A 19297-nucleotide genomic window follows, 5' to 3' on the forward strand; every position below is an offset into this window, starting at 1 on the left:
ACGACCAGGAAACTCCATCAGATTGATCCAGTGCAGTTTCTCAGATATAGCTCCAGTTGGTGGAAAGGACTTTGGGAGGCGGATGCGGAGTGGACTGGAGCCCACATCTTCCAAACTCTGGAGCCCCAAGCAAAAGACCTAGATCTGCAGATCCATGGCATCCATATGGATGCTACTATTACACCTAGGAGAGACAGGCATGGAGAGTAGCAAATTGTCTGCTCTGCTCGATTCTGCTTCCACAACTGAGGATTCTAAAATACTTCTGAGCACCAATCACAGCTATGCATGGCCCTCCCTGGGAGCACTGTCTCATGGAGGGGAGATGATGGAGGGAGTAATAGATCTCCTAAGCCTAATGGTAACCGGGGCAAGGGAACAGTCCAATACTTGAATGTCCTCTGTCTTTTTATTAAAAAGACAAGTGAATAAATACATTTCCAAATAAAGAATACTTATATTACCAAATAGGAGTTCTCTATAGATATCTTAATTGTTTTTGGAGTTAGAGTTGAAAATACAAATTATAATGAAATATAAAGTGTTGATTTCACACCTGCTGGTGGGCAGCTAGGTGCTCAATGATGTTCTGATGTTGGCTTACTTTCTGTTGTTCTAGGCTCTTAGTTGCCCTAGCTGTGGAAGAGTTTGCATATGTGGGGACTTGTGAGTAGTTATTAATTGAGCTCATAGGTCTGTGTGACTCGTCAGTGATCAAGCACCTTCCTTTATTGCCCATTTGCTTGTTCTGAAATCGAGGTTACGATTTTTCAGCTAAAGATATGCCCTCTCCCAATCTTCTATTTGAATGTGGAAAAAATTAAGATTTTTCATCAAAGTGAACCAGAGAAATCTGCACAGTCCATCCCAGTTTCACATGAACTTTTTGTTTTAGAAAACCCTAATTACGTTATTGAAACTGTTAATATGCTAAAACTTATTGCCTGCTGTTCCCCTATGTGCATTCTTAGCCTGTGTTGGAAAATGGTGGTCCTGCTTGCACAGAGTACCAAGCATGTTGAACCCCACTTTCTTACAGTGGAAATTCAACATGGTTGACACTATCTATATCTGTCAGTGGGACAGTCTTTTTCAACACAGGCAGAAGAGTAGCCCTGTGTCAAATACAAACCTTTCCTAATGTGGGCAAGGCTATAGATAATATGGTTAGCAGGGACTCCATGGTCTATATGAGGTAAGAAATCCCTTCTCCCGGGGTCCTTATCCCATACACTGCTTAATATTTTCCTCTATGAAACAACTAGAAGTATTTTGAAGAAGCATGGTAACCAAGAGTAAACTATCTATCAGCCAAATAAACTTGTTCTGTGCTTTGACAGACTTCTATTTTAGAATTTCATGTCCTCAAAATGAACAGGTGTTGTAACCAAGGACTGGGTTTTTTAAATACAGTGCTCTTTTCTCATTGTAATACGAAAAGTTTTAAACCCTCATGTGAACTGCCAAAAGCATATTTTGTCATGATTCCAGCTATTTCTATTGTATTTTGTCCCTGACATTTTAATTCACCATTGAGTTTATATCCTGTATGTTTAAGTGCTAGTAAGACATGAAAGTTGTAGGGTTAAGTCTGCAGACAGTGCTTTAAAGCTCTTATGATAATTGTTCTTAGGTATGTAGTCCTTCACTGTGGCTCTAGAGACAACTATTTAATAGACAACATTTGAATAATACAAATGTGCGGTTGGTAAAAATGGATTAGAGTTTCAGGGTGGTACCAATGGGTGATATTTAATATTGAATGACATGTATTAAGACAAATGCTTTTATATATAATTTATTTGGCATTGTAAATGCATTTATCTTGTGAGATTCAGACCCCCTGTTGCCATATGAAGTATTCTGGAAAGGTTTGCAGTAAATAAATAATAAAACCACTTTGATATACAATCTAACAATATTAAATATTAAGACTTTCACATGACTGATTTTAATACTTAATTAACTTATTTAGAGTCCAATGTAACTCTGTTTTTATTAAAGATTAGATAGATAGAAGTTAAAATACAGGAATTTTTATTAAATGGGACAAAATTAATTGCATTTCACAATATCGGACTCACTGACTGTTAACATATCCTTCATCAGTGATATGATCTAATTTGTTTCATTCTGGATCCCAGCTGATGATAATGTTAACTAACGTACTTCACAATGTCAGCCCGTTTTCTTGTTTGCATCATTCCATTTTAATGATATATAATCTGATGCATTTTATAAAACAAAAATGTCATGTTTTGTGCTGTCTAAAATTTGTCAAATTGTGCACTTTTCCTCATAGTAAATAAGTGCACTATCTAAAGCAGATGCTTGTTCAATGGATGGCAGTTGTACTGATCTGTAGAAGTAGTTCAGTAAGGGTCCTGCTGGTTTGGATCCTAGCTGGTTTAAAGCCTCTATGTTTGTTAGCCAAGTGCCTGAACTATCATGGTATATCAGCTCCTCCAGAAGTGGTAGTGAATGGTGGTTTATGGCAGGGTATGAGAGGAAAGGTTTGCATTGTGGTGTAGATAGGCCCAAGTGGACCTTTTACTTGCCCCGTATAAAAACTATTTGACTACTTTCTTCATATGTCTTGGACAAAAAGGCCAAAATTTTCTAAAATGCTTAATATTAAATACCTTAAAAGAGCTTGATTTTCAGAGGGTGGGTATTGATCACTTTCACGTAATCCTTTCAAAGTGTCTCAAGTTAGGCATGCAAAAAATCACTAGTCTCTCTTGAGAATCTTGGCCTAAGGCCCTAACCCTGCAAGTTACTCCATGCGGGGTCCTCAGAGGTTCAGAGATCTGCCCAGGAGGATCATTTGGCAAGATTGGGGCCTAACTCAATCCAGATATATGGGGCACTGCCTCATTTTATCATGAATTACTCATTCCTCTTCAAGATGCTGATGGAGTTCTGCCTTAATGAACCTATCAGTCTGCCAACGTTCTTTGCCTGCCAATGTTAAAAATTCAGCTCATTCCAGCTTTGTTAAAAAGGTCTTTGTTATAATTGGTTGAACTAAAGCCTTTAGAAAGTCCACCTAACATTTTGTTGTTACCAAGAGGACTGTGTCTGAATTGACATCTAATTGCATCTTACATTGCTATGACTTAACTGGACATAGCAGTTAGCTATATAACATAGAGAAAGTGCTATGGAGACTCATTCAGTTAAAGGCAAGACTACCACTGCTTTCAATCGCAAGAGATCTGCAAAGTAGCTATGTGGTCCTCTCCCTGTTGACTAAGCAATATTGCTTAGATTCAGCAACCAGCAGCAAACTTGTTTAGAGCTATCCATGCTTCAGAACTCATTTCCAAGATTGCCATTGAGACAGTGAAGCTTAACGTATTTTAAATATTGTACTTGCACTTAGTTTTTTTATTAGTGTTTTTCAGTTGAAAATAAGTAATGTTGATATTATGTGGTGATTTTTCACTGTTGAGGAGGGAGCAAGACAACAGCCTTCACGTGGTGATTCTGTTAAGTATTGGTGTTTTTCGTGCTCTGTGTTTTGTGCAAATTCACCAACGTACCAATGTCGTCAATTAGCCACTGGACATTGTATTACTGACATTCCTCAGACCGCCCTTTTCAGGACCAAAAAAGAACAGTTGGGCCAGTCCTCCAAATATACCAATTTAATGTAGAAGGGATGCTGCTAACATCCAAAACATGGGCTAGCAGTTTACATGGGAAATGGATTAGAGGATGTGGAAGTTTTGTAAGACTCATCAACCGCTGGAAGAGAGATCAATGTGGTTAGAATCAGGGACATTATTATAGTAAACATATTCAGGCCACCTAACATCACGTGGCCTGATCCCATCTTCTCTTCCTTTCCTCATCCGTCCATTTACATAGGTGACTTTAACAACCATCACAAAGACTGGGAATACTATTCAAATGACACAACCAGGGAGCAGATCACACAATGGGCCTCTCTCGAAGACCTCCACCTGCTCTGTGATCTGAAGCCATCTGGATCTTTTCGGTCTGCGAGGTGGACAATGGATGATACCTCTGACCTGTGTTTTGTGACCTGTAATAGCACAGGTATCCCACTGGCTACAACAAGAACCATCACGAGTCACTTCCCGCAGAGGCAACATCGCCCAATTATCCTCCAGATTGGCCTGGAAGTGCCTCTTCTGCAGTCGATGCCAAAGCCGCGTTCGAATTTCCGCAAGGCTGACTGGCCCACCTACACTTCAGAAACTGAATATCAGATCTCATGGCTTGAACTGATACCTAGAAACTTTGGCCTTTTTACAAACATCCTAAAATCAACCGCTAAGAAGTGCATCTCATGGTCACCGCTAGGCTTTCACCCCCTGCTGGACAAAAGAATACAAGGTCCCTCCTGAGGGAATATGAAAGAAGCGGTGACCCAGATAAAGCTGCTTGAGGCCTTGAACTTGGTGCGCCTGGAAAGGTGGAAAGAGACTTGATTGCACCCATTTGAGCTGTAAGGCCTGGGCTCTTCTGCAGCAACTTGGATGATCCCAGCCAGTAACGTGACGCCCAGCAAAGGGGACCACAAATGCTGTCACTTCTCATCTTCTTTCTAACAGCAAGATGCCAACAGACAAGAATACATGCCAGGAGGTACAGTGGGAACTCCGCAGAAATCTCCAACAATGCCCGGACAAATCCCGACTCTCCTCTCCGTATTCAGTTAAGGAGATCAATGTTGTGTTGTTGGAAACCAAAACCCGGAAAGCTGCAGGGATTGATGGCATCCTTCCAGAGTTTCTCAAGAAGCTGGGGAGTCTGGGGCGGGAATGGCTGGCGGCGCTTTTTACTGCCATGCATAAAACCGGAGAAGTGCCAACAAGCTGGCGACAGGCAACAGTGGTTGCCCTACTAAAGCCTGGGAAACCACCAGAGGATGCAGCCAGCTACTGCCCTATCTCTCTCCTCTCAACCACCAGCAAGCTCATGGAACGGGTGCTGCTCCACTACCTGTCTGATATTTTTGAAGACATCCTCCCAGCAGAGCAGGCAGGATTTCGCCCTTAGAGGAACTGCTGTGACCAAGTAGCTTCACTTTCTGGACACATTAAGGCAGGATTCCAATGTAAACACCAGTATGTGATTGTGGTCACCAGCCACAAATGATGGAACTCATCATATCTGAGTGTCCCCTTCGTTCTTTTGCTGGGGACTTGAAGGACATTCAACCGCTCACTGCTGTGGCAATGTGCTGGCTATCAAACTTAGATATGAATTTGTAGTCATTGCTACCTACCAAAGCCATATGAAAGAAGAAGACTATTGAGGACAATGGTATCATGTATATATTACTACCTCTAACAGTATTTTGTTGTGTGTTAATGGAAGTTTACTTTCAGATTGAGTTCTGAAGCAACAGAATATCTAATTAAACCTGGGGGAGGATGAATCAGAACTGTGCCACTGCTAATATTACCGTACCTGGATGTCTCTAGAATAACACATTTCTGTAGGCTGTCTGAATGATAGTCAAGAAATATTCAGCCACAAAGAACTGTATTTTTAATAAATTAGATGTCACTCGGTCCTGTATCAGAGCTAGAGCTAGAGCTAAGAAACCACCTGTGGCCAGAACCAGTTCAGATAAAAGAAGCCCGAGGTTTGAACCATAAGAATTTTGAACCTTTTTGGAAGTATAAAAAAGTTCTGACTATTTAGTCTAAAGGTTTTTTAAAATCTTCTTGCTTCTGCATTTCTTGTGTTTGATTTGGATAAAATATGGGAATTCTGCAAGAAATTTTCTCATCTCTGTAGTTTCAACCTGATCAAAATTAGGGAACCTGCCAACCCAATTTATAGATCAGACATGTTCATAAGAACTTTTGGTTCCTGCTCTCAGATGCTACCCTGAATGTGGTCTCTGAATCTTTTGAGGTTCACCCATCATATGGCAATACAAGCAATGAAAATATTAAATTTGTCATTCACTATGAGTTGGAATGTGATATTAATAAGGGTTTTGCCTTTCTAAGGTGCAGTAGTTTTGTTTTCCTCATTATACTAGATCTGTGGGAACTTTTTAACTATTTCAGACCATTTTTAACTTACTGTGTATCCTCGTAAGATTGTTACCTGACTTCTCATACCTCTCCTAATAGTAAAACTTATTGCTAGGTAAAAGTCATAGGAGTAATTATTCTGTCAAGTAGATATTGTACAGCAGTGTATGTTCAGATTATATTTTAAAGGTGATGTGGAGCCAAAATACTGCACAGATTCAGTCATGTTCAGAAAGTGTCTTTTGTTTTGTTCCTGAACAGTCCTGTTTATTTATTAACCTTTCATGGACACTCATAACTGTAGTATCTGAGCATTTCACATACATGGAAGAATTTACCCTCACAATATCACTGTGAGGTAGGATACATCACAGATAAGGAACTGATTTACAGAGAATGAGGACCTGATCCCACATCACTTGTTTTAGTGACCTTTGCTGTTAATTTCAATGGAATCAGGATTGGAAACTAAGTGACTTGGCCAAAGTCACAAGTCTGTGGAAGGTTTGGAAACCGATTCCCAATCTCATAAACCTCACTCTAATGCCTTAACTGCAACCATCCTTCCCCACCTTTCTAATAGCTCATTTTAAAACAGATGTAAATCTGCCTTGTACTCCATGGAGAATCTCTCCTTTCTGAACTACCTCCCTTGATTACGTTGTACAACTGTAATTAAGGGAAGCTGTGAACCCTCAAAAACATGATGCTGTGATACTTAAACAAAACATAAGACCATTACCACTTATGACATATGCTTTTAGCCAGGACATTTTAATCAGTCTGACTTCGTGGGTAGCAAATAATTTATCATTTAGCTAACCATGGGTTTCCTCTACTCATCTTTGGCGTTGATAATTAAAAGGGGAAGGATGCATAGTATATTTTCTATCTGGTATATAATGAAGGACCAAGAACTTTTGGCGAAGGTGGATAAAGTACTCAAATATTGGTGCAAAGAGCTTTCAATACATATAGTACACACACACTTAAGTGACCTGTAGAGATAAATTTCAGTAACTTTACCAGTACTAGTATGTGCTGAATGCCATTCCTAGCCTTGCCAAGAAGTAGCATTAACATCTTTTTTTTTCATGAAAATATGCTTTATTTTTCTTTCAGTAATTATGAGGATAATGTAATTTGCCTGTGTTTTGTGGGCCTTCAACACATAGTGAAAGTTCACAGAACTTGATAAATTTTGTAGGTTACCCTTTAGATTGGTGTGGGTTGTCCAGATAAAATCCCTTTCCACCCAACCAAACAGAGTTGCCCCAAGGATATGTCTGTGTGATGGCACAGACCTTGCTGTGGGCTGTACAAGCCTACCTGGAACCCTGGGTACATTCTCACATTACTAGCCTGTGCTGGGGTCCGTGCCACTGCATCTTTTAGCCGTGCTAGGTAGATTAAAGCTAGAGTGGGTATGCCTATTTCAATCACATCTCCAATTGCAAGGTAAATGTACCCCGAGTCATGCCAAGATGTACTGTAAGTCATTTTGTGTGCTATCTGATAGTCCTGTTCTGATCTGGTATTGTCTTTGCTCTTTTCATTCTTTTCTCCATCCTGTCCTTGTGCCCTCCCTCATGCCTGCAATTTGTCTGCTTCCCTCCCACCAACCTTCTTTTTTTAGGAAAACTCCATTTCTACCTTAGTGGGCATTGTATAAGGTGGATACACTGGGCTATACCTAATTCTGTTTTATATACCCTGTACTTTACACTTCCTAGTATTCCTATCTGATTAAATATATTTCAAACTTAAAAAATAATTTGATAAAATTTTACTATTTTAAACATTCCTATTTGTGGTTTGAATAACTCACATGTTCAGATGCTCATATTGACTAAGGCCTGGTCCACACTAACCCCCCACTTCGAACTAAGATACGCAACTTCAGCTACGTTAATAACGTAGCTGAAGTCTAAGTACCTTAGTTCGAACTTACCGCGGGTCCAGACGCGGCAGGCAGGCTCCCCTGTCGACTCCGCGTACTCCTCTCGCGGAGCAGGAGTACCGGTGTTGACGGCCAGCACTTCCGGGATCGATTTATCGCGTACCCTAAGAGAAAATACTCCTGTCTTCGCTTTTTATCTCACATCTTGGTAAGAATAGATTGCGCTAATTTTTACTGATGAAATTTCAAGGAAACTTCTTAAATGTTAAATTTTTGAGGATTTTTTTAAATCAAAAGGCAGTTAATAACTGATTAATATGTATATATTATCCACAAACAGCTCCTTTGAATGTGTCTTATTATCTATGTAGTACAATACAATTATTTATGCACATGGTGGAGTGAAGTGAATTAATGTCAATAATTTGGTATAGTGAACAAAATCCATAACCAAGCCATGCAATATTTGATTTATGCAATGCTGATTTTTAATTTGCAGAAGTTTTTGAAGTTGAGATATATTTGAGAGTTGTTCTAGTTGTGGTGGTGAATAGCCTCTCTCCCGATTTAGTTTTAATTTATTGTTTTTGATTGGCTGGTTGCTCTCAAGATTGATTCTGTCCCTTTATGTGCATTTGTGTTTTAGATTATATGCAACATACTTTAAAAAAACTTGTCATTTCTTGCCCAGCTGTGGTCCTAACCCTGATTCACCTGGCTTTTCAATGGGACTGTAACCAGTGCCAACAGTGTACCTCACTTTGGCCTCTTGTCTTTAAATAAATATCACTGCTCTACAGCCAAAATGCTTCTGAAATAAATGTAGTCAAAAGTTACTAATTCTGGGTCACTGAGAACGAAAATGATGCTTAAAATTGTTGATTGGCTCTAGTTTTCAAGATATGCTATTGGGTCAGTATATACGACCCTTGACTTGGGAATGGCGGAGGATAAGTGAGTTATAAAGGGAAGGGATCTCAATTTAAACCGGAAATGATTAAAATACATCTTTGACTGGATCTATGAATAAATCTATGACTTGGTTTGGACAGTACTTGCTTTTTAGGCAAAACAATGAATGATGCAATCTGAAGCTGGTATTGCGTCATACATGATATGAATTGCATCATGTTATTCCTAGAAGTCATGGATGATGCAATCATAATGAAGCTTACATCACTCTGCTGAACAAATTGCCCTATATCAGCTCTAGAAATCATACAGTGTCGTGCTCTTTATTGGTCAGTGTTTGATTTTGCAAAGGGACACATTTCTGTTTAGCCAAAGTGAGCAGAGATGCCTCGTACTTGTGTGAACAGTGCAGATAACTTCTGCTATGTTTGTGGTGAAGTGACTTTTGCATCACAAAAGTGCAGTATAACCACTATGGTTAAGAAAGCCTATCACCTTTATTTTGGCTGCAAAATTGGAGATCAGGACAAGAGGTGGGCCCCACACATATGCTGCAACACTTGTGCAACAAATCTTCGCCAGTGGTTGAACAGGAAAAGGAAATCTATGCCTTTTGCAGTGCCAATGATTTGGAGAGAGCCAACAGATCATACCAGCAATTGTTACTTCTGCATGGTGCTTCCAGTTGGGAAAGGTGTGTCAAAGAAGAAAAAGTGGACTGTGCATTATCCAAACATTCCATCAGCTATACGCCCAGTACCCCACGGAGAAGGACTGCCGGTTCCTGATGCACCAGAATCGTTCTCACTTGAGTCAGACAAGGAAGAGGAAGAGGATGAAACTTCTGGTCCTGAACCATCCATGTCACAGGACCCACATTTTCTCCCATCCTCCTCCTCTGAACCACACCTCATAACACAAGGTGAACTGAATGACCTTGTCAGGGATTTGGAACTACCCAAGAGTAAGGCAGAGCTGTTGGGCTCCAGACTACAGCAGTGGAATCTCCTGGCAGGTGATGTTAGGGTTTCCGTGTTCTGTGACCGTCAAAAGGATCTTGTCCCATTCTTCTTCATGGAAGGTGATCTTGTAGCCTGCAACAACATCGATGGTGTGATGGCAGCCCTCAACATCGTTCACGATCCAGATGAGTGGAGACTGTTCATTGATTCATCGAAGACGAGTCTTAAAGCTGTTTTACTGCATAATGGCAATGTGTTGCCATCAATTCCAGTTGGTCATGCAGTCCATATGAAGGAAACCTATGACAACATGAAACAACTTTTGAGGTGCATAAACTATGACCAACATCAGTGGCAGCTTTGTGGCGATTTGAAGGTTGTTGCTCTCTTGCTTGGTCTGCAGACTGGATACACAAAGTACTGCTGTTTTCTCTGCGAATGGGATAGTCGTGCAAGAGATTCCCACTACATCAAGAAAGATTGGCCACTCCGACAGTCATTGGAGCCTGGGAGGAAAAGTGTTCAGCATCCACCACTTGTTGAATCAAGGAAGATTTTGTTACCACCCTTACACATCAAGCTGGGTCTGATGAAGAACTTTGTCAAGGCCATTGACAAAACACAAGCAGCTTTCAAGTACCTCCGTGGAAAATTTCCAAGGTTAAGTGAAGCTAAGATAAAGGAAGGTGTCTTTGTTGGTCCTCAGATTCGTGAACTTCTTCGAGATGATGCATTTGACCATGCACTGCGTGGCAAGGAAAAGACGGCATGGAAAGCCTTCCACTTAGTGGCAATAAATTTTCTCGGAAACAACAAGGCAGACAACTACAGGTTGTTGGTGGAAAACCTCCTCAAGGCATACAAAAGCCTTGGTTGCAACATGTCACTAAAGATACATTTTTTGCACTCTCATCTAGATTTTTTTCCACTGAACTGCGGAGCAGTGAGCGACGAGCATGGCGAGCGATTTCACCAGGACATTGGAACAATGGAGAAACGCTATCAGGGCAAATGGAGCCCATCAATGCTTGCAGACTATTGCTGGACAGTGACAAGAGATGCTCCATTTCATGAATACAAGAGACAAGCCAAGAAGCGCCGAGTAGACACTGAATAGGACTAAACTATGTACAGAATAGTTTTTTGCCTTTTGTTTCATAATAAATTTTATTTATATAACCCTTTTGCTGATTTTTAAAGTGTTACATAAACAGGACAGGTGAAATATTATCATGTAAAGCAACCATAAACACATGAAAAGACCTAGGTTTACAATTTATGATTAAAACTCTATCTACACAATAGACATAGACATAAAATGTAAAAACTTAAATATCTTAGAAGCAGTAGCCAATCAGTTGCTTTAATTGTCATATTTGAATTCAGCACATCAAAATACATAATAAATAGCACATTTTATCTCTGAAGCAGACGACTTCTCAAAAATTGTAGACCAGTGTATCCAGAAAGATAATCATGGGTGTAGTTAGTTATTGAGTTACTAATAGTAAAAGAGAAGGAGCAGTTTTCATTTTAAATAGTTGTATCTTTTTTGGATCCAGAACTAATCTGTTTTTATTCAGCCATATGTGGCTGTCCCATGCAAGATCTTCCATAAGTTTTAAGTTTTAAGTCCTGCACTGCTGGGGATGCATGGGTGGAAAGGGCATGTGTAGAGTATCAGGCCTTGTTTACACTATGGAGGGAGATCGATCTAAGTTACACAACTTCAGCTACGTGAATAACGTAGCTGAAGTTGACGTACTTAGACCTACTTTCTGCTGGGGCCATGTTGATGGGAGACGCTCTCCCGTCGACTCCCCTTGCGCTTCTCATTCAGGTGGAGTACAGGAGTCGACGGGAGAGCGACCTGCGGTCGATGTAGCAGGTCTTCACTTGCTAAATCGACTGCTAATACATGAATCACTGCGCATCGATCCCCCGGTAAGTGTAGACAAGACCTCAGTGTGAGGGATCTTGTGCACCTCCTACTTGTATAGGGCCTTCTGCTGCTCCAAACCTAAGAAAGAGTAGTGGCCTCACAGGAGGCCTGTGTTCATGCCCTTTCCTTGGGTTGGTAGGTGGATTTTGATATCCCAGGCCCTGTGCACTTCGCCTGTATAAATGCCTATTAATATGACTATGCAAGTGAATTAAATCTTCCATTGAGGTATACTGAAACTATAATGTGCCTTCTAAATTTCCATTTTAAATTGAAGAATAAGAGGATCCTAGCCCTGTAGAAATGCTGCTGAAGCTGAAAGCCATGTTCCTTTCAAGTTTTACAAATAGCTTGAGGCAAGAGGAAATCCTAGACCCACTTTTGGTCCAAGCAGTGACAGTAGAATTAACTGGATAGAAAACCCTGAGTCATGTCGTCCAGTAGTCTGTAAATTCTTTCAAATGATTTTTCTAAACCTTTTAATGTTTCACAATGAAAATGCTGTTAAATTATATCTTATTTTATATGAACAATATGTTATGGGCCATTACAAATCAAAAACAAATCTGTAAAGAATTAATCTTTCTCAACGTAAGATCCCATGGGTAATCTTAATGGTTTAATAGTTTTGTTTGCTTATTGTTGGAAGAACTGGAAAGAATTAAAGTATAAAACTATCAAGAAAATTGCTTGGAATACAAAGAATGGGCAGACTAATCATAATATTACAGCACTAATCCCACGTATCAGTAACAAAATACAAATAAACAAGGCGATCAATTGTAAGTATAAGAGTCAAAAGTATGTCTCTTCAGCTATTGAAAAGTGCCTAAGTAGGCTGTATATAGTAAACTATGCCACCAAACATAGGTTAGGGGTGCGAAGGCATGATTGTTGGGAAGTGCTAAAGGAAGGGATAAGGGATTGCGGGGGTGGAGGGGGAGGGAGATATAAAATACAACAAATGCATTGGAGCAAAAGCCTTGTTTTGTAGGTAAAGCTCCAAGCGTGTGTTAAACAAATAGCAAGTCTAGAAATCTGAAACAAACCCTTTGAATTAACTATGCAAATACTGTTAAAATTGTAAAGACCAGCAAAATGATTTTTGAATCTGATTCTCAATTTGAAAGGCATTCAGTGTAATTGCACAAATTGTGAAGCAATGTCAGAGGGGCCATAACAGCAAGAAGTTAAGTTTTGGCAATAAAATTCTAAGTAAGCGTGTAAATTTAGTAAAGAAGAAACTAGAAGGTCAATAGCATATCAGAGCAAACCAAGGCAGAAGCTAGAATTCCAGCAAGTAGAAACAGTCCTAAAAAAATCTCTCACTATGGATATTTTCTGGATAGTTTCACAGTTTTAATTCTTTCCAGCTTTTTATCCATTTATCTCTATTTCTCTCCCGCCCTTTTCCAGCTCCTCCCAGACCACCTGGTCATAAACAACTCTTTGTTCTGTTCTGATGCCATAAGAGTTCAGGTAAAGCTTGAATCATTTTTACTGTGGTTAAAAATTCTACAAATATTTTATTGTTGATTAGCATAAAGTGATGTAGCAAAATTGCATTGGAAAAGCCTAAAGTGGCCTCACACTCGTGTATCAGTCTATGTAATATGCTTGTTTTGAGTTAGTACATAGAAGTATAAATATATTGAGCGTCTCAGTCTGTTCATGATTTTAACTATACCTCTCTATCCAGAGAATCCCTTTGTTTCTTTGTTTAATACAACATAGGGAGAAGCAAAACAGAGAAAAGGTATATAAAACTGGGGAAATCTCAAAGATCCAAGGCCCATTTTGAATCAGGAGTTTCTCACCCATTGCCAGCAAACTGTAGGTGTATGCCATGTGATTAGCACCATACTTCATATGAGCAGAAGGAAAAATGATTGTGAGATGATTGAATTTTGTGCATATTTACGCTTTGGTATTGATAGTTCTCTATATATTACGTTTTTATTTATTGTAAAATATTCTTTCTGCTCCTCTCCTGGTCTTTTAGATAGAAATTTTCCTGATGGGGTTAGAAAGTCAATAAGCTTGGTAAAAATGGCAAAGAATGATGACATTAGGTGGTAGTAGTGAACATTCTATAATCTCTGAATGGATGGCACCCTTAGATAAGGTAATTACTTAGCTTGGGAAAATCATACATTTCTTTTCTGTGGTAAGCTACGTACATATCTTTCAAGATGTAAAGGTTGAAATGTTTAACAAAGACCCAAAATGTCATCTTGCTTTTCTCATTTCTCTTGAGAATGCTGCTGTGAAGATAATTTTCCTAGCCTGTTGCTGTGACGATATAAACCCTCTCTTTGCATTCCTTCATTGGCTTCCTATTCTCTAGTACAGGGGTTCTCACAACCAGGAGCGCTGCCAGCTTTTTTGCCGCCCTAGGCGGCGGAAGGTCCCGCCCCCGAAATGCCGCCCCCGACAGAGGCGGCGGAAGGTCCCATCCCAAAATACCGCCGAAGATCTGGCCGCAGTGGTCGCTGCCCCCCAAATGCTAGTGCCCTAGGCGACCGCCTAGGTCACCTAATGGGTTGCACCGGCCCTGCTCACGACATATTTTTTGGTGGCCTCAGAGTGCAGCCACCAACTCTTGCTGGAGGCCTTGCTAACAATTTTTCCTAAAATACTTAATTAACTTTAGGAAAAACAAATAAATATGCACATACACCTCTACCTCGATATAACGCTGTCCTCGGGAGCCAAAAAATCGTACCGCGTTATAGGTGAAACCACGTTATATCGAACTTGCTTTGATCCGCTGGAGCGCGCAGCCCCGCCTCCCCGGAGCACTGCTTTATTGTGTTATATCCGAATTCGTGTTATATCGGGTCACGTTATATCGGGGTAGAGGTGTATACATGTCCAGATCATTGTAATTTATTTATGTAGGGTTTTTTTGCAGACTCAAAAATAAAAATAATGTATAGTTGTCTCTATTCTTTACTGCACCTAAAGAGAATAGAAACAAAAATTAAGGTACTTTGCATGTTTTAACTTTTTTTTTTTTTTAGATTGCTAGTTAGGAAATCTGCCACTGTGAAAAGTGATAGTTCTATATTTGTTAATATCATTCTTCACAGCACACTTACTCAGCCCTGGCATGCCGGGGGACAAATTAAGCCCTGGATGAAGAGGTGGGTAAGGAGGCAGGGGGGCCAGGGACAATGGGGATCTGGAGGAGCCAGCAGGGATCGAAATGATGGCGGAGGGTGAGTCTAGGGATGGAGCCCAAAACCCTGCCGCTGGGGGACAGAGCCTGCCACCTGTCACCCCAGGGCGGAAGGAAGCCTGAAGCCCGAGCCACACCGCCCTGGCAAGGTGGGGAACTCACACTGGTTGCCTGCTCCTATAGTGTTTGTGGCTCCAGAGGGGGGTAGGGATCAACCCCTGCAGGCAGCCCCGGGGGAGAAGCCACTGCTTTGCCACAGCCCCACCCCAATCACAGCCCAGGAGGCTGTGGCCTCAAAAAAAGCTCCTGGTGGCCGCATTTGAGAAATCTGCTCTAGTACCAGACACAAACTATTTGTCTTTGCTTTTAAAGCTCTTTGGGGCGTATTCCCACTCTACCTATCATGTCTCATTCACTAACAATATGTCTCATTCACTAACAATATGTCAACTGTCTCCTCCAGCCAGCCCATAATGCCTCCATCACACACTTGTTAAATCTTCAAACAACGAGAAACGTGGCAATGATAAGGCTGCTGGTGTGCTGAGACTACTGCCTATCTTGCTGACCAATACTGTGTTCTTGTTTCCTTGTGCTCCCCCATTTGTCTGTGTCCACTGGTTGCCACTGTCTTATTCTTAGATGGTAATCTCTTTGGGGCAGATACCATCTTACTGTTCTGATTGTACAGCACCTCAAACAGTCCCGGCCCCTGACATCTAGGTGTTACTGTAATACAAATAATAATAATAATTAATACAAATTAAGCACATCTCAGAAACACTTGAGCAGAAGTTAAGTGATTTGGAATTAATTTTCTTTAACATAATTTTCTTTAATATGCTTACCAGACATGTAATGGTAACATTATGCTAGAAATCAGGAAAGCGTTCTAAGCATTTACAGCATTAGGCTTTCTGCTGCCTTTTTGTTATTGTAAAGCAATGAAAGAAACGCTTACATATTAGTTGTGTCTCTGTTTTCCCTTCCCAGATAATCGCTCTTTAGTGGAAATTGCCAATATGTATCATTCCATATCTGAAACCAGTCACCCCTTGCAAACAGAAGAGCAAGAAATAGGCATTGATCCCTTGCAGGGTTACTTGAACAAGCCTGAAGAAGGTGAGTTTAATATTTCTACACTTTTTACTTAGAAACCTTACGTAAGAGTCTCATGATTGCTATGCCTGTCATAATTTGTTTAATTCTCTCAATGAAGTTGAGCAGGGCAACTTTAAGAACATTTCACAGAATGTGTGTAGAGCACTCTGACACTAATGAAAACCACGAAAAGTCAACTTTCAATTACGGATAGAAACATTAGCCAAATGTTTAATGCGCTGTCATCCTTTTTTAATCATAAACCAAACAATGACTTCAGCATAAGAATATTGAAATGCAACATGGCCTTTGTTGCAACTTTTTTCAAAGATGGGCTCTTTTGGCTGATCTACACTATTGATTTTTTTCTTTGATAAAATTTAGCCTTTTATTTTGGGTGAGGTTATGCCGATGAAAAAAGATTTTCTTTTTTTCTTCCTTTGAATCATAACACTTAGCTCTCCTGGTTTCCTTAAATAAAAACCTAAAGTCGAACGGGTGGAATTAAAATGGAAATTACTGTGTAACTCAAGGTAAATTAACAGAAGGCAGTATTCAGACTACCCCAATGAACAGTGAGAAGAAACTACTTGCATAATGCAAGTGCTTGTCTGTGTTACTTGTCCTTTCTACTTATTTGCTAGTAGTGACAACATGGTTGGTTAGAAGGAAATGATAAGCTTAACAAGATGCTTGAAACCTCATCCTTGTCATGAAAACATTCCTCAAGTACTCAGTTATACACAATGACACCTTAACTACCTGTAATTTTCCAGTCATTGAATGCATGTACCAGGAATGCAAGATAAAAAATTCATTTTAAATTAGAATTGAAACAGCTTAGTCACGTGTTTTCTGTGTGCCTCTATGTGTAATCTGCCATATAATAAAATGTATTAAAAAGAGCAGCATTTAAATTTTTAATTCAGATATCAATTATTTTGTAAAAAGCTAAAATCACAGAGTTCATTTTTTTTTTACTGCTTTATAAAGCTTTTTTCAATGTGAGGAAAAGTAGAATGGACATCTTGGTGGAGCCCATTCTATAAAGGTAATAGTTTTTTCAAGTGAATGGCACTACGCTTTTACACTTCACATATAAAAGGTTAATAGCCATCTTAGTTTGATAAAGCAAATGCATTCTTAGTACACATTTTCAGAAGCCTAGGAATAAAGATTTATAAAATTCTGAAGTATTACATGTTTTCCAAATGAAATATTTGTGATGTACTTTAGGTTAGTGTGTAGCCAACACTGATCAAAAATTGCAAGTTTCTTGTTTAGTTTAAAAAAAAAAATCCACACGTTTCTCTCAGCTCCGTTTCAAGACAAGTCAAGATTTTAACCCTGTTACAAAAACATTTTAAATTAATTTTACCCTTTATTGTGCCCAAGAGTGATTAGTTACCTTGAATGAACAGGCTTTTAGTTTTTATCCCAACCTCAACATTTCTATGACATACAAAGTTATTAGTATTGAATTGATGTTTAAAAGTGCCATTAATTCATTTACCCCAAATGTTCATTAACAATGTAAATGTATGCTGATGTTCTATGAGACAAGGAAGTGACTAATGACTCTTCCCACTAACAACACTTAAAATGAATAGAAACTTTAGATAGCTCATCTTGAAGTAATCAAGGCCCTCATTCAGCTTGGCATCTCTGTATGCTCTAAAACAGCTGTCAACTGTTAAAAATATATACACAACACACACATACACACATGGGAAGATAAGGGTATGTAAATACATGGTTCCCCCAAAGTCAGAAAGGTTACCAACCATAGTACGGTTTTTTTTCACATTCTGTATATGTAAATATTTTATATAATGCATCCATTTCATTTTCATAGCTTCTTCTTTTTTTTTTTTTTTTACTGTGAAACACATACTGCATTTTAATTTGGTGCCATATGTAACCAAGATCAGTCTTCTCTGTTTTATCATTTAATTTTAAATAAAGTATATTTTTGGATTGCTGTGGGAGAGGGCTTGTATATCAAAGCATGTAATTTTCCTTGCCCATCCAATCCGCCTCCGAAGTTCAGTGTAAGGAGGCAATCACTGATTCCTAAATGAGTATTCTAACCATTGGGATGAATCCATCTGTTGATCAGAGACTTTGGTAGAGCCCTAGGTATGTGTAATACAACAGGTCAGACTAAGTGATCATAATGGTCCCTTCTACTGAAATAAATTTAGTCATTCATTGGGAAGAGTATCCCTACAATCATATGCTGGCCTCAGATGTGAGAATCAAAGTGTCACTCATGAACCCATTTCTCTCACATGGTAATATGTTGTACTACTAATGTACCATTTGTCTATGCTGGGGTTTGATTTTATCTTTTGAATTGCTATTTTAATATTTTGCTAAAATACTGTCCACATCCCTATATTTTAAGATAAATGTGTTTTCCTGTTATAGTTGAAGATGTACCCAATATACATTGTTGTGGTTACGCTATTTAGAGGATAATACAAAATCACTAAAGATTTTTTCCAGGCAACTTTGTCAAATAGTATAGAAATTCACAAGAGATGCAGCATATTGCTTAGAGATGACTTGTAGAATATTGTGAAATATCAGGCCCTGTGTGTTGTTCTTTTGAAGCAGTGATAGATGTTTAGAGTATTGTCTTGGAGACTAAATGGTAAAGGTCTTTATAGAGATGAGTTAAAGAAAATAAGGCAGATCATTAGTAAGTATAAGCATTGTGAAAATAGATCTCGTTAATGACAGAAACTAGTCTGATTTGGCAAGCTACAGGAAATACTAAATTTGGGGAGCATGTATGTTTGTTTATAGATATAAAATATAGAGTTGTAGGGTTGCCACATTTCTCTTTGATTTTGCTGAATTTTTTTAGAGGCTTTGACTAAAATTAAAGGGGTGATTATTTTGGGGGAAAAAGTTACCCATTCAATTTTTGTGTGGTTTAGGATATTGGGATTTTGAATCAGTGAAATCTCATGAGAATAGTATCAGAGGGGTAGCCGTGTTAGTCTGAATCTGTAAAAAGCAACAGAGGGTCCTGTGGCACCTTTAAGACTAACAGAAGTATTGGGAGCATAAGCTTGCATCTGAAGAAGTGAGGTTCTTACCCAAGAAAGCTTATGCTCCCAATACTTCTGTTAGTCTTAAAGGTGCCACAGGACCCTCAGTTGCTCATGAGAATGTGCTTGTTTGCAATTATCCAAATCAAGACAGCCGTATTCAGGCTACTAATTGACCAATAACAGGAAAGATGTTTTGATTTTAAAATGAGTTGTG

The 19297-nt window shown here is 39.3% G+C and overlaps 1 protein-coding gene across 1 annotated transcript in view; it reads left to right on the top strand.

Annotated features, from left to right (window-relative positions):
• The window catches only part of TBC1D5 (TBC1 domain family member 5), a 491706-nt gene that overhangs the window by 182846 nt on the left and 289563 nt on the right, over positions 1-19297 (top strand). Inside the window, exon 5 of the mRNA XM_065398859.1 lies at positions 15914-16042. Coding sequence (XP_065254931.1) covers positions 15943-16042 — 100 coding nt within the window. The 5' untranslated portion in view covers positions 15914-15942. The remainder of the gene's footprint in view (positions 1-15913; positions 16043-19297) is intronic.

The sequence above is a fragment of the Emys orbicularis genome, chromosome 2 (assembly GCF_028017835.1).
Source record: "Emys orbicularis isolate rEmyOrb1 chromosome 2, rEmyOrb1.hap1, whole genome shotgun sequence".
Lineage (NCBI taxonomy): Eukaryota > Metazoa > Chordata > Testudines > Emydidae > Emys > Emys orbicularis.